The following is a 27,500-nucleotide window of genomic DNA, read 5'->3' as shown; positions in this document are numbered from 1 at the left end:
ACACATCTACGCTCACTCCTGTTATGTTCCTCAGATGAGCTGGTAGCGCTTTGAATAGACGCTGCATTATCTCTCTCTCTCTCTTTAGTACATTATTGTGTCTAAAGGGTATATATATAAAGTTGGTTATCCTTCTTCCACAGAAGCATAAGTTTTGTCAAATTCACCCACTAAGTGTATGACTTTTGTAAGAGTGATCTAAGGTGTTTATACTGTGCAAGCATTGTGAAAATGTGTTTTACTATTTTCTGTTGAAGAAGGTAGGCTTCTTACTTGATATGTTTTGTACTGTTGATGTGATAGACAATTATTATTTTGATAAGAGGTGGATAATATCTCTTATAGTGAGTTCTAATGTGTCTGGCTGCTTACTATATATTACTAAGTGCATATCATTGTGATTTGGCAGTGTTGTCTTTGAGGAAGTTTAAGAAAGACGTGAGTTTAGCTCTTTTTTTTTTTAAATGAAGGTAGTCTTTTGAAAGATTGATATCATCTTTAAACATATTTTTGTCTTAGTGAAATTGCTGTTGGCATATTTCCATTTTTGCATATTTCATTCTTATGTCTCTCTTATCATATTGCTCCAATTTTATAATTACACAGTGTTTTCCAAAGTTTATGTTGGTGATTACTTAGCATTTTGTTAGTGCATACGTATTATTGAGATTTCAGTGAATACCAGTATTGACTCCCATTTATTAATGTCTTAGTGAACACTTGGGCTAGTTGCAGATGTTCAGACTTATATTTAAAACTTGAGTGAGAGTTAATGGTTCAGATTTTACTTAACCAAATTGCTTTCTTGATAAATTAAAGTTTTGTGAATTAATCTTGATTAAGAAATACTTAAATCTTACGCTGTTGTCAAGTAATAGTAAATCTTTTTGAGATTGTGAATTCTGCTATAACTTTTGAACTTAGAAATAAATTTGTCTGTTTAAAGTTTTAAAAGCACGGTGTTTCATTTTGACCACCAGTGATTAGAGAAATTAATGAATGTGTACAAGGTAAGTGATATATCTGTCTAGTTCTCCTTTATCAAAGTGAAATAGAACCAGGGAAACCTTTATAGTGTTTGATGAAGTGATGCCCATTTTCCACTAGTCTGTTTATAGCCTATTAGTTATTACCTTACCCATAACTTGATAAAGTTACACTGATTTTTCAAGTGATAAGCAAGTTTTAAGGAATCACTGTACCTTTAGAGTATTCAGTCTTAATATTTTTGTTATGAGGTTTCAAGTGTCTGGCTGAAGTGAGGTAACTTTTTGGTCTTATTATTGTGTAATAACCAGGTACTTGATCACTTTGTGACAATATATATATCTATCTATCTATACATACATACATACATACATACACACACACACACACACACACACACACACACACACACACACATATATATATATATATATATATATATATATATATATATATATATATATATATATATATATATATATATATATATATTTTGCTGTTTGACCTCTCTTGCCTCTTAGTAGAACAGGATTAATTTTCTAGTTAAAGCTAGAAGAAGACAGATTTCTCATGTGAGAGAAGGTGAGCAGGAGCAGTTGTTTTCAAACTAAATTCGCCAACCATCCAAGGGTGGGAAGCTTAAACTCATAGAAGACATAGAGGGGATACAGTTTTGCTAGGCCAGACCTTAGTTATACTGTTGTTAAAACTCACTTTTCTCTATCCTGTGTACTGGTGAGTTTATTGTCATTTCAGTTCAGGCTCTTGTAGGAGTTGAAGCAAACAGTGAGAATCTACCCCAGGGCCACTAGATTCTCAACTCCATTGCCATAGAACACGGACATGTTTCGTGCTGTCCTACAAGCACTCTTTGTCTCCACCTTGATTCAACACGAGCGAGAAAATTGTTATTCCAAGTGGACCAAGGAATCTTATGCAACTGATCACTGCACTAGGTCAACCAGCAGTAAGTCTGATCTGACAATTACCCCCAGTTCTCTTTCCCCTCAACTGAAACTGTCATTTTTTCCTTGTTCAAGTTTTTCTCTCTTAAACAGTCGCTGACTAAGAAATCCTAGTAAAACATATCCCATTCATGAAGTCATCTATTAAGTACAATCATTGTTGTCTAGTGAAGTCACGTAACTTATCCTCCATGGTGTTAAAATTATTCTTAACCTAAGAATCATTCCCTGGTGATTAAGTAATGACGAGTGAGAGTTTCTGTAGCACAAGATTGTTATCTGGATACATCTTTTCCAGAATTGCGTACTCCTCGGGCCTGAACAAAATCCTCTTTCTTGGAGAAGAATCTACATCATCAGTACCACGAAGCCTCAATTCGACCTCACAGTTAAATGCCTTATAAAGCATCTGAGAGGCTCATAAATCTGTTGTGTTCACGTCTATGTAGCATTTAGGTATTTGTCCTCAGTAGGACTAATATTCTGAGCTGCTGTTAGCTCATGTAAACAAACCATTTCATTTTATTTTACTTTTGTTGAAACTAATGTTCCAGTAAGTTTGCTGAATTCATTCATATGGTTATGAAATAAACCTCTATTCTTTGTTAACAAGTGTTAGCTGGAAACCTGATCTAATTAGTGTCTGTCCTTTAGAGTTAATTTCAGTTTTATTTGACAGAATTATGTGGGTGTGAGGTAAAGCTAGGCAATATAAATCCAGTTAACTAATTATTAAAGTTATTAGCTGAATGACCCTCGTAATGTTGGTGCTGTCTTGCCAAGATCCCTGTAACTAGCTTTTAGCTGATACTAGCTATCCCACAGAGATGTAAAGAACTTGGAAAATAATATACGAATTAATTCAAATATAAAAGTCGGATCATATTAGTTTCATGCAATATTCTCTCAGGTAAAAAAGGGTATATATGTTATATGTTATATGAATAAGATAGGATTGGTAGGAAAGTGCAATAAATGAGCAGCATTTACAGTTTATGAATAGGAAAAGTAAAAAAAAAAAAAATACTGCATAGTTCAGGCAGGCCTGCATTGTAATCAAAGTTGTAGCTGAGTTATCGAGTCACATTCATTATTTTGCTATTTGCTGGCCAATGAGTAATGCATAATCATAAATTTTTGAACTAGTTAGCTTAGTGCATGACAAAGAAAATGAGAGGATGTTCCCAGTGCTTCTCTCATAGGGTAGGACTGACAATTTCGTAAGTCCCTAGAAAGGACAAAGTAACCATGTCAGTCTTAAAAGAGAGAGGCCACTGAATCAGCATCACGATGAGAATTACTTTCACTCTTGCGGAAATCATATTGAATTTCGCTTGCTTTTCTATTTATAACATTAATAACTGTATCAGTGTTTAATTCCATAATTTGCCTTTTCACATTAATGTAAATCAGGCCAGTAAGAACATCACGTGTTCATTCCTTTGTATGGTAAAGGGCCCGCAGAGAGCATGGCCGCAAGTACAGAAATTAATTACGACGTTTTCCATCTTTTTAAAGAAAAGTAACTCGCATTTGTGGCATTGTAAGTTTAAAATTTGCATTCCCAAATAAGCCTCAGCTGTTTTATAAGAGAAATTCGAGTGTTTTGTTCTTTTTGTACTGTGACACCACAAAGCAAAAGGTGGGAGATTGGTATTCCTCCGCCCATCACCGTTGCTTCCTGCCCACTCACATTGCCATCAGCTGTGAACGGTCACGTGACCCCCCCCCCTATCTTGAGGGGCTGTCCGTGAACCAGTAGCCACCTTCTTGAGGTGTTGCCCATGAACCAGTAGCCGCCATCTTGAGGTGTTGCCCATGAACCAGTAGCCACCATCTTAAATTTCGGTGCTGGTGCAACCGAGACACGTGTGTCGTTATTCACCTGTGTGGAGTCACGAGCAGATGTCTCGCTCATTCAAAGAATCTTCCATTCATATGCACTGACTTGCGAACTACATGGCATAGCATACTGTCGTACTCACAAATCTCTATAATAATTACTTCAATTAAAGGGAAAAACGAGGTAGACATAATTTCATATAAACGCTTCAAAGAAAGTTAGTCAATTATTCAGAAAATATAAAAAAGCTAGGAAATATAGAGGAAGTTCCTATACAAATACTCGTATACTTCTTAGCAGGAATCAAATAAAAAGGAAAATAAAAAAAAGAAACTCAGGATAATTTAACAATACTTACAAGTACAAGAATTAAAGGATATTACCTAGAATTAATAAGAGCATGGTGTAATAGGGCACGCTAATATTGGCAGGTAACCCATTGCCTAACAGAGCCAAATTAATCAAAGCATTCAAAATAAGAAAACCTGCTCATATTCATTTAAATTTTCTTTCTTTTTCTCTCATTTCTCACGCAGCGCAACCTTTGCCTATGCACTTGTGTGTTAGTACTTGCTAAATTTTCTTTTTCTTTTCTCTTTCCTTCACTTTTCTTAAGCACTTAGGTAACTGAGAGTGTACATGCACCGTCTTCACAGAAAGAACAGGCCGACATAGAGAGAAAAAAACACACTTCTGTCCCACAGATAGTTGAGGATAAGTTAAGAATTAACCAAAGATATTGACAACTGTCCACCATGAGTGAGGTCTGTTTATCCAGACTTAAGCACAAAGCCTTTCTCCCTCCTCATGAAAGGAAGTAGCACCGCTAGTACTAGGAACTAGTCACCCATGAGTGTCGAAGTAACCAAAATTGATTTTTTTTCTTTTCCACAGTGCCACTAACCAGAGGAACTGTCAAAACCCACTAAACGCTTACCTAACTGTTTTCTCTTACTTTTCCTTTTCCTCCCATTTATCAATTACACTGCTTGTGCAGAGTGCCTTTCCACTTAGTACAATTAGTTGTACTCAAAAAGTGTTGATTCCTCAGAACGCACCGGCACCCTGGTGCCCCAAAGGTAAAAAGTCCTGCATGACTAAGCAAATACACCTGTACCTCGAGATACAGAGTGCCATAAGTGTGACCTTTGCATGGCACACTCAGACACAGTGCCACCTTATTGAAATGGTGCCACACCACTTAAGTGTCACCCACATCTGAGGGACACTTCTGCAATTTATAAGTCATTTCAGTTATCCAAGGTAGACAATCTTACCCAGCCTAACCTACCAGAACCATGGCAACAGAGCATTACAAAACCTTCATGGATCTGGGGAAGGAGTCAGGTCTCATGGGAAGGGATCTCACCAAGTGGGTAAAAGAACAGCTAGATGACTTGGCCAAGCAAGAGAGGGAAGAAAGAGCAGAACAGAGGAAGTATTAAGATGCAAAAGAAGAGAAAAAAAGACAGCATGAATTAGCCATCAAAGAGAAGCAGCTTGAGCTGGAGAAGGCAAAAAAATGAAAGTGCTGAAGCTCTGATTGCCCAACAAGACACCAACCCCACACCTGCTGCACTATATGCTCCCACATCCACCATTAATTCCAAGTTGACTGAGGAAGAGCCAGAGGCATGGATGGAGGAAATAGAGAATCTCTTTGAAAACTGCAACACCACCGAGACAGAGAGGGCTTGCTTGCCGAGCACATGGAAGGTAAAGCTAAGAGAAGCGTCAAAGAGGCAACATGGTCAAAGTCTGTAGGGTCATAACAAAAGCCTATGAAATAACCCCAGAGAAATGGAGACGGTGGTTTTGAGGTCTTGTCAAGAAAGTTGGCTGGTCCTGGACCGAATGGGCCTGTCACAAGACCCAGTCCAGTACATGCTGGTTTGACTCCCTGTCATGCACCACATTTGAGGACATATTCAATCAGACCATGCTGGAGGATCTTTTCCAGTGTGTCCCTTGGCCCCTAGCTGTGTATGTCAATGACAAGCAGCCCACAACAGTTATGGAAGCCTGCCGTATGGCTGATTCCTGGGAAACCTACAACCAGTAACACAGCACATCTCAACGGCGCACAGTACAGCCTGGGTACCTCTCGGGCTAGACTTGCCCGAAGAACGGACTACCTAGCAAGCCCACATGCACCCACAGTAAGAAGGTGGGGCATGCTGAATCTGAGTGCCGCTAAAAGTTGTGCACCATCAAGCCACCTCCTACTAATAACCAGAACTCCTCTCCATCCACTTCTGTTCTCCTCTCCACCAACAGCCACCATAGATAACCAAGCCCCTACAAAGGGCCCTTGTCAATCCTATGGTGCTGCCGGCCTCTATAGTTCTGGACATCCAGCCTTCACAAATCATGTCCCAGCCACCAAGTTCGTCAATTTAATAAGCACCACGTTCTCCACAGCCGGGCCGCGGAAGTTTCTTCCCACCAAGAAGCTGGATACCCAGTTCATCTCGGTGGCACCCCTTAATGGCTCTAGCCTTCTCGTAGCCCCACCAGTTATGATAGACACTGCTGCCAACGTTAGTCTGATTGACAGGCTCTTAAGTGCCAGGCAGTGCCACTGTTGATAAACAAACTTGGTGGGAGATGAAATGAGTAGAGGACCACACCAAATCAATTACCACAGTCATGCTCCAGGTCATGACACCTTGGGCCACACTACTTCACTGCCTTGGTGCAGTGAGTGGAATTCCTGTTGGTTCGGGACCCCACCATGGAGGCATCGACTGTAGGATCACCAAACCCGAGCACAGCCACTTTGACTGGTGCGCCACCAAAAGGGGAAATATCTTCTGCCCGCCGAAGTGGTCAACGGGAGGGGCACACTCAATGCAACTCCAAGCAAAGTCCTCCCTCTGCACGAAAGGACACTAAAGGGAAGCAGTACCGCTGTCGAGTGTGCAGGATGACAGGCCACTCCACTAATTGGGAGGGCTGCCCAAGTAAGCAACACTCAGTGGACGTCCCACATCAAGCATTTCCAAGAGGCTCTGACCTCCAGCTGGGACAGGAATCTCTGTCTCAGCCCAACTCAAGATACCTGCAACATATTGCACCTTCGGACCCCTTGTCAGGCATCCTTGACCAACAATCTCTTCCAGTGCCACTTGGGAGCCCTGAGCAGTGCCACGCTCCATCCATCTCAGACGTAGAGCCAGCAATAGAATTTGACCCTGTGCCTGGCCCTACCATGGTGCCAGGTCCAGACAATGACGTGGATCCTCCTATGGGAGATCCAGGAACCTTCACTGCATTGATCCTAGCAATGTGTGAGCCTCTGACTCCCGGCACTTCTCCTTGCTCACCAAATCCATCCCCAGAGGATGAACCTTGGGTGGATTGAATTGCTACAGATTCTCAGGGAGACCAGGAACTGGCCTCCTCGGACACAGAGGTAGAGACTGCTCTTGTTCAGGTTGTCACAGCAGCAGGAGTAGGGAGCCCTCCAGTAGCCTCTGAGGTTACCCCTGACTTCGCGCCCGATAACCCCTCTGGCGAAAGCTTTCCTCAGTGTTGGTGCCCTCATCACCTCCTAGGACTGTCATGGATAGGCCTTGGAGAAACCCAAAGAAGAAGAAGAAGGAGCAGAAGAAAGCGAAGTGGTTGCAAGAGCCACAAGCTCCCCCTGGCACACACGCCTCCTTGGCACAGTGCCTTTCCATCTCAGTGTGATCCTGGCTTCTGCCCAGAGAAGGTAGCCAGTGTGATCTCTGCCTTTGTGACAGCCTAGACCATCAGTAAGTAGTAGTAGTAACCTTGTGATTTCAATCTTGTAATGAGCATCAATAACTAAGCAAGTATAATTTGTAAGCCATTAATCGTAACTATTGGGAATAGAGCCATTGAGCTCATGACGCACATGGCATACTACCTCAATTGAGGAAAGCATTTTCCATATAAAACCGAAGAGGAATGGGTCCCTCTCTCAGCCCAGTATAAAAACTCATTTAAAGAACTTCTGGTTACTACTTTGTTTACTATGATTATGCATTCTAGTGAAAGAAATTGTATATGTGTAAGAATTTTGTGATTCAGCTAGCTCATTGTCATTTACGTTGGTGGTACAGCAGTGTTCTAATGGGTTATGTCATAAAAAACACAATTGAATATACCATTTGTCTAGGGATAAATTTCACTAACATCAGAGGTACCATGTAAATAACCAAAGACACCTGTGAGTAGTGTTACGAGTTTGTCGAAAGTAAGCTATTAATGCTCATATCCCATTCTAGAGTCAGGTAGATCCCTAGCTAGCCGCATTGCAAGGGTAAAATCTGTTCAGGGAAAAGAGTAAAGTAATCTAGGCAAACAGTTTGCTTAGTACAGGCCTTCACACCTGAAAGTGAGTGAATGCCTTCTTAAGGGGGGGAAGCTATTACAAATATTTGCTGTTTGACCTCTCTTCTTGCCTCTTAGTAGAATAGAATTAATTCTCTAGTTGAAGCTAGGAAGTTTATAGATTTCTCATGTGAGAAAAGGTAAGCAAGAGCAGTTGTTTTCAAACTAAATAAGCCAACTGTCCAAGGGTGAAAGTTTAAATCATAGAAGTCGTAGAGAGGATACAGTTTTGTTAGGCCAGACCTTACTTATACTGTTCTTAAAACTCACTTTTCTCCACCTGTGCACTGGTGAGTCTATTGTCATTTCAGATCAGGCCCTGGTTGGAAGAGTTGAAGCAAAAAGAGAGAAGCTATCACAGGGTCACAAAAGACTCAACTCAGCTGCCATAGAACATGGAAGTGTTCCGTGCTGTCCTACAAGCACTCTTTGTCTCCTCCTTTGTTCAACATGAGTGAGAAAATTATTATTCCAAACAGACCAAGGAATCTTGTGCAACTGATCACTGCATTAGCTCAACCAGCAGTAAGTCTGATCTGAAAGTTACTCCCAGTTTTCTTTCCCTTTGACTGAAATTCTCATTTTTTCCTTGTTCAAATATTTCTCTGTTAAACAGTCACTTACTAAGAAATCCTAGTAAAACATATCCCACTAAGGCAAAGATCACGCCGGCTACCTCCTCTGGGCAGGAGCCAGGATCACTCTGGAATGGAAAGGCACAAGTGCCAGGGGGAGCTTGTAGCTTTTGCAATTACTTGGCTCTCTTCCCCCCGTCTTAATCTTCCTCGGGTTCCTCCAAGGCCTATCTATGACAGTCCTAGGAGGTAGTGAGGGCACCAACTCTGGGGAAAGGCCAGAAGGGCTATCGGGCTTGAAGCCAGGGGTGACCTCAGAGGCTACTGGAGAGCTCCCTACTCCGGCTGCTGCAACAACCAGAGCAAGAGCGATCTCAACATCTGCTTCCGGGTAGGCCAGTTCCTGGTCTTCCAGGGAAGGTGTAGCAGTAAGATCCACCAGAGGTTCATCCTCTGGGGCCAGTAGTAGTGATGAAGGAGAAGTGTCAGGTGCTGGAGTGAAGGTTCCTGGATCTCCCGTAGGAGGATCCATCTCATGATCTGGGTCTGGCATCATGATAGGGCCAGGCACAGAGTCCAACTCTGGGGGTGGCTCAACGTCCGAGATGGACGGAGCGTGGCACTGCCCAGAGCTCGCAAGTGGCAGTGGCAGAGATTGATGGTCAGGTATGCCTGACGAGGGGTCCGTAGGTGCAATACCTTGTGGATGGCTTGAGTTGGGCTAAGACAGAGATTCCTATCTCAGCTACAGGTCAGAGCCTCTTGGAGATGCTTGATTTGGTACGTCCGCTGGGCATTGCTTATTAGGGCAACCCTCCCAGTCAGTGGCGTGGCCTGTCACCTTGCAAGCTTGACAGCGGATCTGCTTCCCTTGATTGTATTTTCGTGCAGAGGGAGTACTTCATTGGTGGCCGTCCTTTCATGAAGAGAGAGGGCTTCACCTGGAATTGCACGGAGTTTGCTCCTTTTCATCGACCTCTTCAGTGGGTGAAAGGGAATTCTTCTTTTGGTGGCACGCTAGTCAAAGTGGCTGGGCTCGGGTTTGGTGGTCCTACAGTCTGTGTCTCCATTGTGGAGGTAGGGGGGCTACAGGGTGGTGGTGGGGAAGGGCTTCCCAAGAGGAGGTCCCGATCCAACAGGAATTCCACTCTGGGCCTGATTCCACTCACTACACCAAGGCAATGAGGTAGCACAAGGTGTCATGAACTGCAGCTCAACTGTGGGAATGGATTTGGTGTGGCCCTCTACCCATTTCTCCCACCGAGTTTGTTTGTCAACAGTGGCACTGGCTGGTACTTGGCCCATGTGAAACAGGCTAATGTCTGCTGCAGTGTCTACTGTAACCGGTAGGGCCACCGGCAGGCTACAGACACCAAGGGGTGTCACTGAGATGGACTGGGTATCCAGCCTCTTGGGATGAGGTATCTCCTGTGTCACAGCCACGGAGAATGTGGTGATTATTAAGTTGACAAACTTGGTGGCTGGGACATGATTTGGGCAGGCCAGATGTCCAGCTCTATAGTGGTTGGAAGCACCACAGGATCAACAAGGGTGCTTTGTTGGGGCTCAGTTACCTATGGTGACCGTTGGTTGAGAAGACTGAGTGGAAGTGGATGGAGAGGAGGTCTGGTTATTGGTAGAAAGCTGCTTTTTGGTACCCAACTTGTAGTGGCAATTGGATTTAGTGTGCCCCACCTTCTTACAGTGGGTACACGTAGGCTTGCTAGGTATTCCGTTCTTCAGGTGAGTCAAGCCTGAGGGGTACCCGGGTGGCACTATGCGCTGTTGAGATGTGCTGTGGGACTGGTTGTAGGTTTCCCAGGAATCGGCCATATGGCAGGCTTCCATTGGTGTTATGGGCTGCTTGTCATTGAGATACACTGCAAGGGGCTCAGGGGTACAATGGAAAGGATCCACCAGCATAGTCCTATTGAACAGGTCCTCAAATGTGGTGCACAACAGGGAGTCAAACCAGCGTGTATCGGACTGGGTCTTGTGACAGGCCCATTCGGTCCAGGACCAGCTGACTTCCTTGGCAAGACCTCGAAACCACTGTCTCCATTTCTCTGGGGTTATTTCATAGGCTTTTGTTATAACCCTACGAACGTCTACCATGTTGCCTCTTTGACTCTTCTCCAGTGAGTGGAGGGCTGCCTTAGCTTTGCCTTCCATGTGCTTGGCAAGCACTAAGGCCCTCTCTGTCTCTGTGGTGTTGTAGTTTTCAAAGAGTCTTTATTTCATCCACCCATGCTTCTGGCTCTTCCTCAGTCCATTTGGGGACTAGGGAATTAATGCTTGATATGGGAGCATTTGCTGCAGCAGCTGTGGGTTGGAGGCTTCCTGGGTGGCCATAGCTTCAGCACTTTCCTTTTTTGCCTTCTCCATGTTGAGTTCCTTTTCTTTGATGGCTAATTCATGCTGTCTTCTCTTCTCTTCTCTTGCATCTTCCAGCTGCCTTTGTTCATCTTCATACTTCCTCTGTTCTGTTCTTTCTTTCCTTTCTTCTGCTCTTTCTTCCCTCTCTTGCTTGGCCAAGTCATCTAGCTGTTCTTTCACCCACTTGATGAGTGACACCTGCCTCCTTCCTCAGGTCCATGAAGGTTCTGTAATGCTCAGTCACCATGGTTCTGGTAGGTTAGGATGGGCAAGATCGTCTACCTTGGATGACTGGAATGACTTTGAGTATGCTGTGTAAAGGTCACACTTATGGTACTCTGTACCTCGAGGTACTGGTGTATTTGCTTAGTCACACAGGACTTTTGTCTTTGGTGGCACTAGGGTGCCGGTGCGTTCCAAGGAGTCAACACTCTTTTGGAGTACAACTAATTGTACTAAGGGGAAAGGCACTCTGCCCAAGCAGAGCGTAATTAATAAGTAGGAGAAAAAGAAAGGTAAGAGGAAACAGATAGGTAACCGCTCCAGTTGGTTAGGACAGTGCCTCAGGTTAGTGGCACTCTGGAAAAGAAAAATCAGTTTTGGTTGCTTTGGCACTCGTGGGTGACTAGTTCCTAGTACTGGCGGTTCTACTTCCTTTCATGAGGAGGGAGAAAGGCTTTATGCTTAAATCTGGATAAACAGACCCCACTCATGGTGGCCAGTTGTCAATAACTGTGGTTGATTAACTTATCTCTACTATTTGTTGGGCAGAGGTGTTTTCTTTTTTTTATGTCAGCCACTTCTTTCTGTGAAGACAGTACACATACAATCTCAGCTACCTAAAGCACTTAAGAAAAGTGAAGGAACGAGAAAAGAAGAAGGAAAATGAGACAAGTACTAACACACAAGTAAGTAGGCAAATTTTGCACTGTGTGAGAAATGAGAGAAAAATAAAGAAAATTTAAATGACTATTAGACTGTTTTCTTATCTTGAATACTCTGATTGATTTGGTTATGTTAGGTAATGGGTTATCTGCCAATATTAGCGTGCCCTATTACACCATGCTCTTCTTAACTCTTGGTAAAATTCTTTAATTCGTGTACTTGTAAGTATTGTTAAATTATGCTGAGTTTCTTTTTGTTTTCTTTTTATTTAATTTCCTGCTCAGATGTATATTTGTTTAGGAGCTTCTTTTTTATTTCCTAGCCTTTTCATATATTTCCTGAATAATTGGCTAACTTTCTTTGAAGCATTTATATAAAATTATGTCTACCTAATTTTCCCTTTAATTGAAGTATTTATTACAGAGATTTGTGAGTGCAGTAGTACGCTACGTGAAGGAGTTCGCAAGTCGGTGCATATGAATGGAAGATTCTTTGAATAAGTGAGACATCTGCTCGTGACGTCACACAGGTGAATAACGACATGTGTCTCGTTTATACCAGCACTGAGATTTAAGATGGCGGCTATTGTATTCGCGGGCAACCCCAAGATTGTGGATGGATCACGTGACCACACAGCTGATGGGGAAGTGAGCAGGGAACGGGTAACGGCGATCGGCTGCAGAGGAACTCGCACTCCCGCCTCGCTTCACTATGTTATTACAATACGAAAGAACAAAACAATGGAATTCCTCTTAAACAACGACTTATGTGGGAATGCAAGTTTTAACTTAAAATACCACAAATGCCAGTTACTTTACGTTATAAAGATGGAAAACGAAGCTGTTATGATTTTTTTTCTTTGGCGCGTCGCAATTAGTTCCCACACTCGTCAGCCAGTCTCACTTTGGGCCCCCTTGCGATACAAAGGAATGGATACGTGACATTTTTACTCACCTGATTTACATTAATGAAAAGGCAAATTATGAAATTAAACACTGATACAGTTAGTAATGTTATTAATGGAAAAGCAAGCAAAATTTAATATGATTTTCACATGAGTGAAAGTAATTCTCGTCATAACGCTGATTCAGGGGTCTCTTTCTTTTAAGATTGACACTGTTGCTTTGTTCTATATCCTAGGGACTTATGAATTTGTCTCTCCTACCCTATGAGAGAAGCGCTGGGCACACACTCTCCTTCTCTTGGTCATGCCATAAGCTAATAAGTTCAAAAATTTAGATATCATGCATTACTCGTTGGCCAGCAAATAGCAAAATAATAAATGTGACGCGATAACTCAGCTACGACCTTGGCTGGAATGGGAGCCTGCCTGAACTTCCAACACTACAGGGTATTTTTAACTTTTCCTGTCCATAACTTGTAAATGCTTCTCATATACTGCACACTTTCCTACCTACTCTATCTTATTCATATAACAATGATATTAATATTACTTACCTTGGCCTGTATCCTATTTTGCTTGGGAGATATCGCATGAAATTAACATGATCTGGCCTTCATCTTTGAATTAATTCATATTTATTTACTCCAAGCTCTTTATATTTCTGTGGGATAGCTAGTAACAGCTAATGGCTAATTAATTACAGAGATCGCGGCAAGATATCACCAATGTTACGTGGGTTGGTCGGCTAATTAGTTTAATAATTAGTTACCTGTAGTTGGATTTATATCACCTTGTTTTACCTAAGATCATGCAATTCTGTTAGTTAAGGCTAAAATTAAACTCTGAAGGACAAATACTGAATAGATTAGGTCGCCAGCTAAATAGCGGTTTATTGCCTAACCCCATGAATTAATTTAGCAAACTTACTGGAAAACTAGTTCAGCAAAAGTAAAAATAAAAAGGAAATGTTTTATTTACAGGAGCTAACAGCAGCTCAAAATATTAGTCCTAATCAAGACAAAATACCTCGATGCTACATAAAAATGAACGCAACAGATTTATGTGCCTCTTCAAAACACTTTATAAGGCAGTTGACTGTAAGGAACGTCGAATTGAGGCTTCTTGGCGCTGATGATGCGTATTCTTCTCCAAGAAATAGGATTTGTTCAGGCCCAAGGTGTACACACTTCTGGGAAAGACGTATCCAGATAACAATCATGCACTACAGAAACTCGCTCGTCATTGCTTAATCACAAAGGGATGATTCTTATATCAAGAATAATACTTTTAACACCATGGAGGATAAGTTATGTGACTTCATTAGGCAACAATAATTGTACTTAATAGATGACTTCATAAATGGGATATGTTTTACTAAGATTTCTTAGTCAGTGACTATTTAAGGGAGGACAATTTGAACAAGGAAATGAGAGTTTCAGTTGAAGGGAAAGAGAACTGTTAGTAATTGTTACAGTCAGACTTACTGCTGGATGAGCTAATGCAGTGATCAGGTGCATAAGAATTTACTTGGTCCGTGTGGAATAACAATTTTCTCCCTTGTGTTGAACAAAGGGGGAGAGAGACAAAGCGAGCTCAGAGAGAGAGAGAGGGCTTACCCGCTCTGATCTTAGGATGTCTGCTGAGACAGTCTGCTGATGCTCAGGCAATTTCTGGCTGCTTGCTTCAAAACTCCTCCTACCCAGGGTCTGACCTGAAATGACAATAGACTCGCCAGTATACATGATAAGAAGATTGATCTGTAGGAATAGTACCTATAAGGTCTGTCCTAGCAAAACCTATCCCTGATTTACAGCCCTCTAAGCTAAAATTCTCGCCCGTTGGCAGGGAGTGGACGTTATTTTGAAAACAAACCCTGGGTTCCAGCCTAACTTCTTCGCATGCGAGCAGCCTACATTGTCTGCCCCTTTACTTCAATAAAGTTTAACTGATTATTCTACTAAGAGGCAAGGAAGGGAGGTCGAACAGTGAATATTTATATATATAAATATATATATATATATATATATATATATATATATATATATATATATATATATATATATATATATATATATATATATATATATATATATAATTCTGGTGACTTGTAAAAGCGAGACTTTTCTTAAATGTTAAGCCACAAATATCGTTTATTATTCTGCACACTAATCTATATCTAGGGTATAACTTATACTCAAGGGAGAATTGAAATTGGTAAGTTCTCCGTTCCCAGTGTGATCTAAAACGCTTCGATGTTTAGGAACAGCGATAAATAGCGACTCTGACTCCTTTTTTTTTTAATCATATCTTTTGCTTTTTTGTCTTTAAACACCTTGCAAGGAAGCATTTTGTTATGTCAATATCCCTTACTGCATAAACTTTTGATCCATTAGATATATTAAATGTGCTTCACAAAACACTTCGCAGTACTGAATTATGCATATATTATATCCCGTGTAAATAGTGCAAGTTACACATTAAGGAATAAAAAATGGCAAGGATTTAATGTTAACAGTAATTCTTGTGAAGAGGCAGGCAGGTATGATATCCCTCAGAATTTCTCGATATTATCCATGTAATTCTCAGATAGTAATACATTCCTGCTTAGCTTACTTCTTCAAAAGAATTACTATTGACAGTAATTCCTTGCTATTTTAATTACTTATGTGTAATTCTTATTATATCCATGGGATATAGTTTGTGCATAATTAGTGCTGCAAAATATTTTGTGAAGGAGGTTTAATATATCCAATGGATCAAAATCTTATGTAGTAAGGGATATTGACATAACCTAATGCTTCCATGCAAGATATCTGAAGACAGAAACGAAATGAATCTAATAAAAAGAATTGTTACACGTAATAAAGTCCTTTTGATTAGCAAATAATTATGATTTAATTTGCCCAAACCTCTGATAAAGCCACGTATGGAGCATTATTGAGTTTATTTACATTTGGTTTTAAACATAAGTTTGATAAAGCTAGATCAGAAAAATCTACTATTTAATTTTTAAATTGTTAATGTAAGCATTTACTTTAGCAACCGAGCTCTGAAAAACATAAAATTTCATATCATACATAAGCATATCTCCTCGTGGGATAAAATTATGCATATAATTAAGGAGAATTTCTTCTTATCGAGCTTTTTAACTAGAGGAATAGAACATATTAACAGAAATTTCATTATAGGTACAGGAAGTAAGTGACTGAGCCTCAAGCACATTATAGACGATAATACATACTTACAAGATTATTTGAAATGTAAATTTTAGCTGAAGATAAAGAAAACAACAGAAAAATGACTCTAAATAAATAGCAAATAAATTTTGAACTAAATATGTGAAATATCAGAAGTAACTTCAATGATTTATTGTTTGCAATAAAAACAAAGAGGCAAAGGACTAAAGAAGGAAACAAAAAATGTGAATTTGTCACTTGATCGCCTTCGTACAACAACTCCCCGATTAGAAATTAAATGAACACGTGTCCCCTCTTTTTTGAATACTTAATTTTCTTGTGAGAGAGGAAAGATCATAATTAAGTAGTTTCTTGACTTTCCCATCCAGTGAGGCCGCTGGACGTGTCTATCCACCACCCTCGAGAGCCACTGTCCAGCGGCCGCATATACGACATTCTTTGCTCATCCAGAGGTTCCCGGCCACCTGCTGTCCTTACTTGGTGGAGAGGATCCACTAGACTTCCAGCTACCTCAGACACAGTAAGTACAAGAATATTTAGCGTAAATGGTAGCCGTAATAACAGGTTAAGTTTTTTACTATCAAGATGGCATTGTAAAAATGGCTGTGAAATATGTATACACGTTCAATATAGGAATGCCTACGCCATTCGTGGACATATTTATAAGCAAATGCGAGTATATTAACAGTTGTATTGAATTTTCATAGACAACTCATGATGGAAATGTATCGACGTCCGTCGTTCGTTTACAACCGAATTCTTCTGATGATGGAGAGCTCCTGGCTTGCCGATCCGAAAATAGAAATATCCCAACGGCTGTTATAGAAGACAGTTGGATACTGAGCGTATATTGTAAGTAAAAATACCCACAAATATATACTGTATATATATGTGTGTGTCTGTGTTTTTGTGTGTGAGTATGTATGCTTGTATGTTTGTATTCATGCATGTATGTACAATTTTTACGTAACGATGCAATTACATAGAGAAATAAGCTATCTGTGGTGGTGTGCTGGTCAGATATGGTACTAGAACTGCCACAGTGGAGTAACTTTTAGAGCAATAGTTTGTCTTTTATTCAAACACCCGGAGACAACCTCAAATGCACAAGGCTGACTCTTTGGTTAATAATACTTGATCACCTATTAGAGATTAAGATTATGTTTTCTTGGTATTGGCTCCACAGTAATTCCCCAGAAAACAGCACGCCTCATTAATTCTCTCTCTCTCTCTCTCTCTCTCTCTCTCTCTCTCTCTCTCTCTCTCTCTCTCTCTCAGAAGAGGTGGAATTTCTTTTCGCTTGGACTGCAGTCTTCACCCTATTTCACACGTAGAGAGAGGATGATTATCACATGCACTGTTTTAGCGGCCATAATATGTGTAAAGGGTAGAGTAAACCTGAATGAATGACAATCAAAGACATAATTACACGTACAGGTGACAAAACAGCAGTGTACGTGGTAATGTGCAGACAAGAATACGAAGAAAAGATGAACAACATTTTAAACGACACAACGAAATTCATTAAAATCACCAAAGACTCTAAAAGACCAATTAAACGAAAAAAAAAAATGGCACGATTAAGAAAGGAGGCAAACAAACAGTCCCATGAGAACTTTTTCCCGAACATCGTGACTTCAGCCTGGATATTGCTATGGCACAGTAAAAACCCATAAAAACGGTACTCCACTCAGACCGGTCGTATCCCAGATCACATCCCCCACCTACAAAATAGCCGAGACCTTGAACAACAATCTCCCCATACATACCGATGAAATACACTCTTTATTTACAGATATCTTGAGAGCTAAAAACCCAACCAAAGAAGTCGCATCAGTGGTTGTCGAAAGCTTGGTTACTAACATGCCAGTAGACACCACTATAAACATAGTCCTCAACCACATGTACTGTTTACAAGAAACCCCACCAAAAATCCAAGAAAAAACCATAAGTAGTATGCTCGAAACATGCGCAAAAGAGGCACCATTTTACTCCCACAGAGGAGAATTATTCTGGTAAGTAGATGGTGTAGCTGTGGACTCTCCCTAGGCATTCTTATAGCGAACGCATACTTGGCCAATTTAGAGGACACCGTATTCAGTAACCATGAATATCCAGAAATCTATGCAAGATGCATTGACGACATTTTCATCAGAATAAACAACAAACACGATACACAGAAACTGAAAGACATCTTTACAGAAAAATCCATGCTGAAATCCACCATAGAACACAACGTGGACCAAAAACTACCATTCTTAGACGTATTAGTAAACACAGGAACAAGTAAATATGACACGGAGGTATGCATAAAGGCTGTGAACTTCTGTCAATGCCTTAATGGGAGAGGTGAGTGCCCAGGGGCATATAAACGGTCAGTAGTCCAATAATATGTGCGACGGGCCTTCACCCACTATACCACGTGGAAAGCGACACATGCTGAGCTGGACGAAGGTAACGTGATACAATCAGAAATACGTAGGCTTCATGACCGCTTGTAACAACAAAACAACACAAGAAAATAGGACAACAGATAACAATATATTATCAAACTAATTTTAACAACGAATACAACAACAACAGCAACATCATCGAGAAAATTATTAAGAAGGGAGTCATGCCGTGAGTCCCCTACACCGACATAAACGTAAGGGTATATTGCAGGCCCAACCTACTAGCATTCCTTTTATGAAAAGTAGCACCTGTGGACCCACACCGAAGGAGATGACTACCAATGATGTTTATGAATTTATTTGCCCCGAGGAGGGATGCAGACCGTCCAGTGAAAGCTACATCGTGGACAGGACATCAACTACACTTAGACGAAGATTAATTGTGCACAGAAACACGGGAGCCATCTTTCAACGCTACACAGACAAGCACGACGAGAAACCATCGGTACAAGAACTCACAATAACAGAATACAAATGCAATACATATCGGGACATGACAATAACAGAAGGTGTGTGTATAACAACAAGCAAGCCCACCATAAGCGTCCAAATGGAAGAAGATAGGGCACTACCCTCTCACCGCCCCAGGGACAGGAGACAGGATCAAGGTCGTCGCCAAAACAAGCGAGCACTGCCCAAACACCACAGGCGAAGAAATTAATGATTTTATTAGCAATATAAGAAGTAGAAATAGAATGTAAAACTAATACAATAATGTAGTTACACCATGTAATAACATATTAGGTAAACATAATGCAAATAATTAACTAACCCCTTGTAAATTACGCATCATAAATGAAAGTAATAGCAACCTCCCTAATCCCAAACAGCCGTCCTCTTGGAGCTATAAATAGAATGGAGGATGTTTCTATGCATCAGTTCTTGCATGAAAAAGCCTGGACGCAGGCGAAACAAAATCGTAGCAAGTGAAATAAATGAAAACCATGCCACGACTGTGTGTCATTATCCAGAAGTGAGAAAATATGAAAAACGTTAGCACCAAAAAAGTCAATGCTACAAAGGCGATTACCTGCAACAGAAATTGTAAAAGAGAAAGTTTGTCCTCAATATATATATATATATATATATATATATATATATATATATATATATATATATATATATATATATATATATATATATATATATATATATATATATACATATACTATATACATATCTATCAATCTATCTATCTATATATCTATATATATATATATATATATATATATATATATATATATATATATATATATATATATATATATATATATATATATATATATATATATATATTGTAACAAATTGATCAAGCACCTGGTTATTCCACAAATAATAAGACCAGAAAGTTAACCTCACTTCAGCCAGACACTTGAAACCTCATAACAAAAATATTAAGACTGAATACTCTAAAGGTACAGTGATCCCATAAAACTTACTTATCACTTGAGAAATCAATCTAACTTTATCAAGTTATGGGTGAGGTACAACTAATATGCCATAAACAGACTAGTGGAAAATGGGCATTGCTTCAACAAACACTATAACGGTTTCCCTGGTTCTATTTCACCTAGATAAGTCTCAGGTGAACAAACACATTCATTAATTTCTGTAGTCACTGGCGGTCAAAATGAAGCACTGTGCTTTTAAAACTTTAAACAGACAAATTTATTTCTAAGTTCAAAAGTTATAGCAGAGTTCACAATCTCAAAAAGATTTACTATTACTTGACAACAGTGTAAGATTTAACTATTTCTTAATCAAGATTAATTCACAAAACTTTAATTTATCAAGAAAGCAATTTGGTTAAGTAAAATTTGAACCATTACCTCTCACTCAAGTTTTAGATATGCACCTGATTAACTAAACTCAACACAAGTGGTCACCAAAATATTACTGACTGCATTCAAGTATTCTCTGAAATGTCAGTAAGTATGCACTAACAAAATGCTAAGTAGTCACCAACACAAAACTTTGGAAAACGCTAATTATAGAATTAGAGTAATATGCTAACACAGACATATAAGAATGAAATATGCAAAAATAGAAATATACCAACAGCATTTTCACTAAGACAAAAATATGTTTAAAGATTATATCAATCTTTCAAAAGATTACCTTCACTTAAAAAAAAAAAGGCTAAACTCACGTCTTTCTAAGACTTTCTCGAAGACAACACTGCCAAGTCACAATGATATATAGTAGTAAAATATAGTGGCAGCAAGACACATTAGAATTCACTAAAAGAGATATTGTCCACCTCTTATCAAAATAATAATTCTCTATCACAATAACAGCACAAAACATATCAAGTAAGAATCTTATCTTCTTCAACAGAAAACAGTAAAACACATTTTCACAATGCTTGTACTTATCCTTGAAACACTAAATAATAAAAACGAGTTTCTTCATTGAACTATCACACAACCGCCATGCCCTTTTCGTGTGTGTTTGTATGTAAAACACACACACACACACACACACACACACACACATATATATATATATATATATATATATATATATATATATATATATATATATATATATATATATATATGTGTGTGTGTGTGTGTGTGTGTGTGTGTGTGTGTGTGTGTGTGTGTGTATGTATATAAATGCATTTACCCTTATCTGTGTTAATTATCTTCTCAGAGTACCCTACTGTATAAAGCTATGCTTATACTGTATTCGTGGACATATTGAGCATACACACTCGCATGCACTGAGACAAATACAATACTATATATTTCATAATATTACTGAATTGTTAGTTAACTATTGTGGAACGATATACTTCCATAATCCCTTAAACAACTATCGCAGCCTTGTTCCATTGGTAATAGTCACAATTAAGAATAAAGCTAGCTGTTTAAGTTTTTAAATGCTGATTTTGTTGCTGATTATTACTCCAAGACATCATTAAAAATGAAATTATTTTAAAATATAGGGAAATAATATTTAATACCCACTATACATTCGTTATTGTTTAAGGACCATACATCTCCGCCATTCGCTATTAACCATTACTGAGTTTACTTCTAATCCCAAACTTTACTGCCGCAGATGCACCAACTGCAAGGGCCGCTTTGGGATCGTCCCTCAACCCGAATAATATCCGGGAAGGCGATGACGTTTACTTCGAGTGCGAAGTGCAAGCCAACCCAAGGGCATATAAAGTAGTCTGGAAACACAACGTAAGGGTTTTTTTATGGCCCTTTTTCAAAGGAGTAGCATATGCATCACACATATCGGTTTGGTGAAATATAATAATTATCCCAAAATCCTTATGTTTATATGTTTATAATCCAAATTAAGTTTTTTTATACCTATCCTATTACGGATTTGCTTGTTATATTTGAAAAAAAAAGCATTCCATGCAATTATTGTTTGTTGTAGGTAAAATATTTGCAGATAGAATGGTCATATAAAGAGTTGGATGGATTATGAGAATTTATAATTTATTTATTAAACGGGTGAAGGAACAAAAGCATCAAATTAATAACTGTATATATATATATATATATATATATATATATATATATATATATATATATATATATATATATATATATATATATATATATATATATATATATATATATATATATACATATACACACATACACATATATATATACACACACACACACACACACACATATATATATATATATATATATATATATATATATATATATATATATATATATATATATATATATATATATATATATACTGTATATTGCTTATAATCACTCACACACGTGATTGTATATATCAAAGACCACAAGGGAGAAATACAAAATGGTTCTTAATCCTGACCGGTGTCGGCCTTATTGCTAAGCCATCTACAGAGGATCTTTGATATAAAATGGCAGAAATTAATAATATATATGGTAGCAAGAAGAATCCTGGCAGGTGTCAGCTTTATTGCAAAGTCATTCCAGAGAACTGATACAAGTGGTAGAAATTCATAAAGCATATGCTAGCAAGATAGTACATTCGAACATACAAATCGTTGAAAGCCAAGTATTTGCACTTGACAGGTATTTGTAGGTGGAATTCTACCCTCATTAATGACAGGGCAAACTTTTGAAATCCTGTGGGACCCCGCTTCCCCTTTCGCCTTCTTTCAGGTACCTTCCTTAAAATTTCAACTTCTTGCATATTTTGCTATTCAGATTACAGGAGTAAATTTATACATGCTATGGCATGGCTGATGTTCATGTTCTCACCAAGACTTTCTTTTATATGAATAGATCCAGTGATGTTTCTTTCCATTGCATTAGTAGAATACAGTATCTTCTTTGCTCCTTCCCCATTGCTTTCGCTAACGTACAAAAATTCAGTTGTTCACTTGCTCATTTCTTACACATTAATTGTGCTGGTCTGTTCTCTTTTCTGATGTTTTTTGACCGATATAAATGTTATCACAAGACTTACTTGGAATCAGGCGACTTCTTTACAAGTACATGTTTCCTTGTTTTATTAATGTTCTTAACTGCTGCATTATCTGCAAATTCTTAAGTAAATGGGTAGTATATTTGAAATTATTATTATATGGTGGTGCAAGCAGGATTTGAGTTACAAGTTTCTTTTTTTTTTTTTTTTTACATACGGCATGTTTTTAGACGTTGTTAATGCATTGCCTCATTTCAATTTCTTACCTATACTTTTTATCACATCTATGGCATTATCACTGTATTCATGGCTACACATACGTAATGCTCTTAAGTACGTGGATGTGAAAACTGATATCTTTACTTCATTGCTTTGACCAGAATAAAATTTAACTTCTGCAGAAATACAGGTGGTTGTGTGTATACTCGTACTCTCTATTTAAACCCGTTATTAGTTCTGCGTATTAGGCGATAATCCCAAAAGTATAGTCAACCACCCTTTTCAATTTCCATAGCGAATTTTATTGACGGTACTAATTCTTTTAAATTAAATAGTTATTTACACCTTCGTCATAGACACACACATTATAACATCAACATACCTTGTCCATACTACATTGTGTACAATGATTTTATTTAATAGTTTGCGTTTCGAAATGTTCCATGCACAAAGTACTTAATACTGTAGATAAAGGGTTATCCAATACCATATCAAAATTTAGCAAGTAAAATTCCCGTTGAATTCAAATTTACATTCATTTACAAAAATTTTAATTAATTCTATGTGCGTGCACTTGGAAAACGTTATATCCAGCTGTCTGTTCTCAATCGTATCCGCTAAAAACTCCAGCATAGCGTCAGTACCACCTGAGTGGAAACATCACCTAGAAGATACTGTTATGGTATGGGAAAATGAGGTCAGTGTATCAGAATCGTAAGCAGGAACATCAAAATGAAATTAAATGCTGATCCAACGAAGCCCGTGGACTACCAACACCAGTCATGAATATTTCGTCAACATACCGAAGAGTCATAGAAATATGACTTGTAAAGCCACAGGTTAAATTTCACCTTGTCATATGGAGTATCGAATAGCTTGGAAATCACAACCGCACTATGTAATCTGGAAAAGTATAGGGACATTGCCAGTGAAGATATGAACATAATCAAGGGATATGTTTACGGAAATGTGAAAAAGCCAAACACTCCCAATGCCCATGAAAGATTTGTGGTAGCCATCGATGAATTGAAAAATGGTATAAATATGCACATGACTAAAGCCGACAAATCTGGTGCGTTGATAATCGTAAATAAATGTAATTAAAAAAAAGTGAATAATCTGTTGAGCAATGAAATGCATTCAAGGAACTAAATGAAAACCTTCCAGATAGACAGCTTGCATAACAATTTCAACAGAAAAATAAACACGCATACCCGTAATGGGGTAGAGCCTTCAGTGGTGCACTGTAATCTTTACTAAAGGTGCTTTGTACCATCTCTTCGACCCCTAGCTTAAACCCCTTTTATTCGTTTTACTCTACCTCTGTTCATATTCTCTTTCTTCTATCTTTCTTTCCGCCTCTTCTATCAATTGTTTCATAGTGCTCGTGAGGTTTTCCTCCTGTTACACCTTTCAACCCTTTCTACTGTACTCTCAATTTCCCTTTCTGCACTGAATGAAGAAAAAAAGTTAAGTATATCTTAGTTTAACCAGACCACTGAGCTGGCCCGAAGGATTAGACTTATTTTACGTGGCTAAGAACCAATTGGTTACCTAGCAACGGGACCTACAGCTTATTGTGGAATCCGAACCACATTATAGCGAGAAATTAATTTCTATCACCAGAAATAAATTCCTCTAATTCTTCATTAGCCGGCCGGAGACTCGAACTGGGGCCTAGCGAGTGCTACCGACAACTCCACCGACTCTTCCAACGAGGAACTTTAAATGACCTCACAGGTCCCAGCACTTGGCCTTTGGCCTCAGTTCTATGTTCCGTTCCAATAAACAGGCATAAAACAAATTTTCATGCTAAACCAGTTATTAGTTCGGTCGTTTCTGCATCTTACAATTTAGCAAAATGCACAATGGATATTCTTAACCCGTTGGTTGGTGCCATCTTTGAAGCCAGTGTAAAGACACTAAACAATGTACAAATTAATGCCAAACACACGCCAGTGAGTTTTGATGTGACTTCATTACTTACAATGATAGCGATTGGCGATCTGCTGGAGTTTTTAGGGGATATTATTGAGGACAGGCAGCTTGATATATCGCTTTCTGAGCACACACAAATAGAATTTATTATAATTTGTGTAAAATAACGTAAATGTGAATTCAGCGGGTAATTTTACTCTTAAAATTTTGGTAGGGCAATAGGCAACCCTTTATCTCCAGTGTTAGTAATTTTTAAATGGAATATTTCGAAAGAAAAATGTTAAACAAAATTGTTCACTGCAAAGTAGTATGGGCTAGGTATGTTGATTATGTAATATGTGTGTCCAGGAAACAAAAATGTAGGAAACTCCTCTGTTGAAATAAATTAATTAGTACCATCAATAACATTCACTGTAGAATCTGAAAAGGATAGATGCCTACCCTTTTTGGATTGCCTAATACACAGAACTAGTAATGAGCTTAAATACAGCGTGTACAGAAACCAACCTATATTGCTACATATGTGCATTTTTTTTATGGTCACAGCAATAAAGTAAATAAATAGGTTTTCACATCCGAATACATTGATGATGACATAAAAATGATTATGAACAGAGGAAAGAAATAAAAATATCCTAACTCTTTATTAGACAATTCATTAAAAGCGGCAAAAACATATTGTATGTTAACAAAATAGAAACTGACAGTATAATAAGAAAGCCTGTTTGCACTGACATGTAGTAAGAATTTTAGAGTTATTGTAGCATTTAAGAACAATAAAAGAATTAAGTAGTGTCTTTAAATACAGTGTTTGCAGAAAACCTGACAATATTTCTTCCTATGTGCATTTATTCTGGTCAAAGCAAAGATATCAGTGTTCACACCTACTGCATGTTTCCAAAAGCATTACTATGTTGATGATGAAACAGATTAGATTAGGAAAAGATTAGGAATACAGGCAAGAAATGGGAATATCCTGACTAAATATTAGACAGTGTATTTAGAGGCGGCTAAAAAGACAATGTATCAAAACAAAATGAACCTTATAGCACCAAAAATTTGCTTGTACTACTATATAATAGCAATATGAAAGGTATCTCCCATCTTCTTAAGAATTTTGGAGTTAATGTTAGAACATTATGACAATAAAACAAGTACTATGAAGAACTCTCCAAACAATACTAAAGGGTGTGTATACAAAATACCATGTAAGTCTTATGCCAACTTTTATATTAGACAAAGGAGCAAAACACTGTAAAAGCAAAAAAACAAAAAAAAGACGCAAAAAATGTGTGAGATATGCACAGATTTTTGTACATGTCAGTGAGAACAATCATACAATTAACTGGGAAGGGGCAAAACAGACAGCGTATTCTAATAATGTACTGGAAAGAAATATAATCGAATCTAGCTGGACAAAAGCAAGTTAGGGCCATAAAGTGAACTTGAGTCAAGGCATATACAAACTTGATCCTATAATTTAAAAATAAATTTTTTAAATGTTTAAATTTTAAGGAAGGCCATAGATATGAATGGGAAAAGGAGTATGATACATGAAAACAGTATGGAGTCAGTAGCACCAATGAGATTTTTCGCCTCTCCCTTTGACATCTGTAGGATGCGGATTTATAGTTTCCAGCGGCCTGTAAGTTTGTCCATTGAATATAATATGTTGTGATTTCTGTTTTGTCGTCACTCCCCCTTGACACCTATAACCGTCGTCTCAAATGGTTGTGTATGTTCGTCTTTATAGTCACTGTAGTATTTACATTGTGATCTGTACCACTATGCATCAGTCCTTTGTCAATGGCTTGGAAATGAGGCTGAAATCGGTCAGGACCCACACCCAGTCTCTCATTCATTCATTTTGGTGGTGAAGAGTGATAAACGAATCATGTTTTAAAGTGATTATAATCATACACACACACACACACACACACACACACACACACATATATATATATATATATATATATATATATATATATATATATATATATATATATATATATATATATATATATATATATATATATATATATATATATATATATATATATATACATATTTATATATATATATATATATATATATATATATATATATATATATATATATATATATATATATATATATATATATATATATATATATATATATATATATATATATATATCTGTGTGTATGTATGTATGTATGTACGTATGTGTATACATATTTCTCACAGGGAGCACTGGTACGGCAAGAAAAAGAAAATGGAATTCTTCTGACGAACCGGAGCCTGGTAGTTCAGGAAGTGACCCGAAAGCATGCAGGCCAGTACACGTGTCAAGCAAGCAATGTAGAAGGGGATGCCATGTCTCCTCCAGTCACTTTGTCTGTTCAGTGTGAGTTT

General features: G+C 38.3%; 1 protein-coding gene across 1 annotated transcript in view; it reads left to right on the top strand.

The window, feature by feature from the left end:
• Positions 1-27,500, top strand: part of LOC136828547 (uncharacterized) — a 613,904-nt gene that overhangs the window by 339,606 nt on the left and 246,798 nt on the right. Inside the window, 4 exon segments of the mRNA XM_067086570.1 lie at positions 16,460-16,611; positions 16,799-16,943; positions 21,611-21,741; positions 27,333-27,492. Of these exon segments, the coding sequence (XP_066942671.1) occupies positions 16,460-16,611; positions 16,799-16,943; positions 21,611-21,741; positions 27,333-27,492 (588 nt within the window).

Source organism: Macrobrachium rosenbergii, chromosome 43, assembly GCF_040412425.1.
Source record: "Macrobrachium rosenbergii isolate ZJJX-2024 chromosome 43, ASM4041242v1, whole genome shotgun sequence".
In the NCBI taxonomy this organism is placed as follows: Eukaryota; Metazoa; Arthropoda; class Malacostraca; order Decapoda; family Palaemonidae; genus Macrobrachium; species Macrobrachium rosenbergii.
Note: the sequence above shows the minus strand (reverse complement) of the source record. Positions and strands in the feature narration are given on the sequence as shown.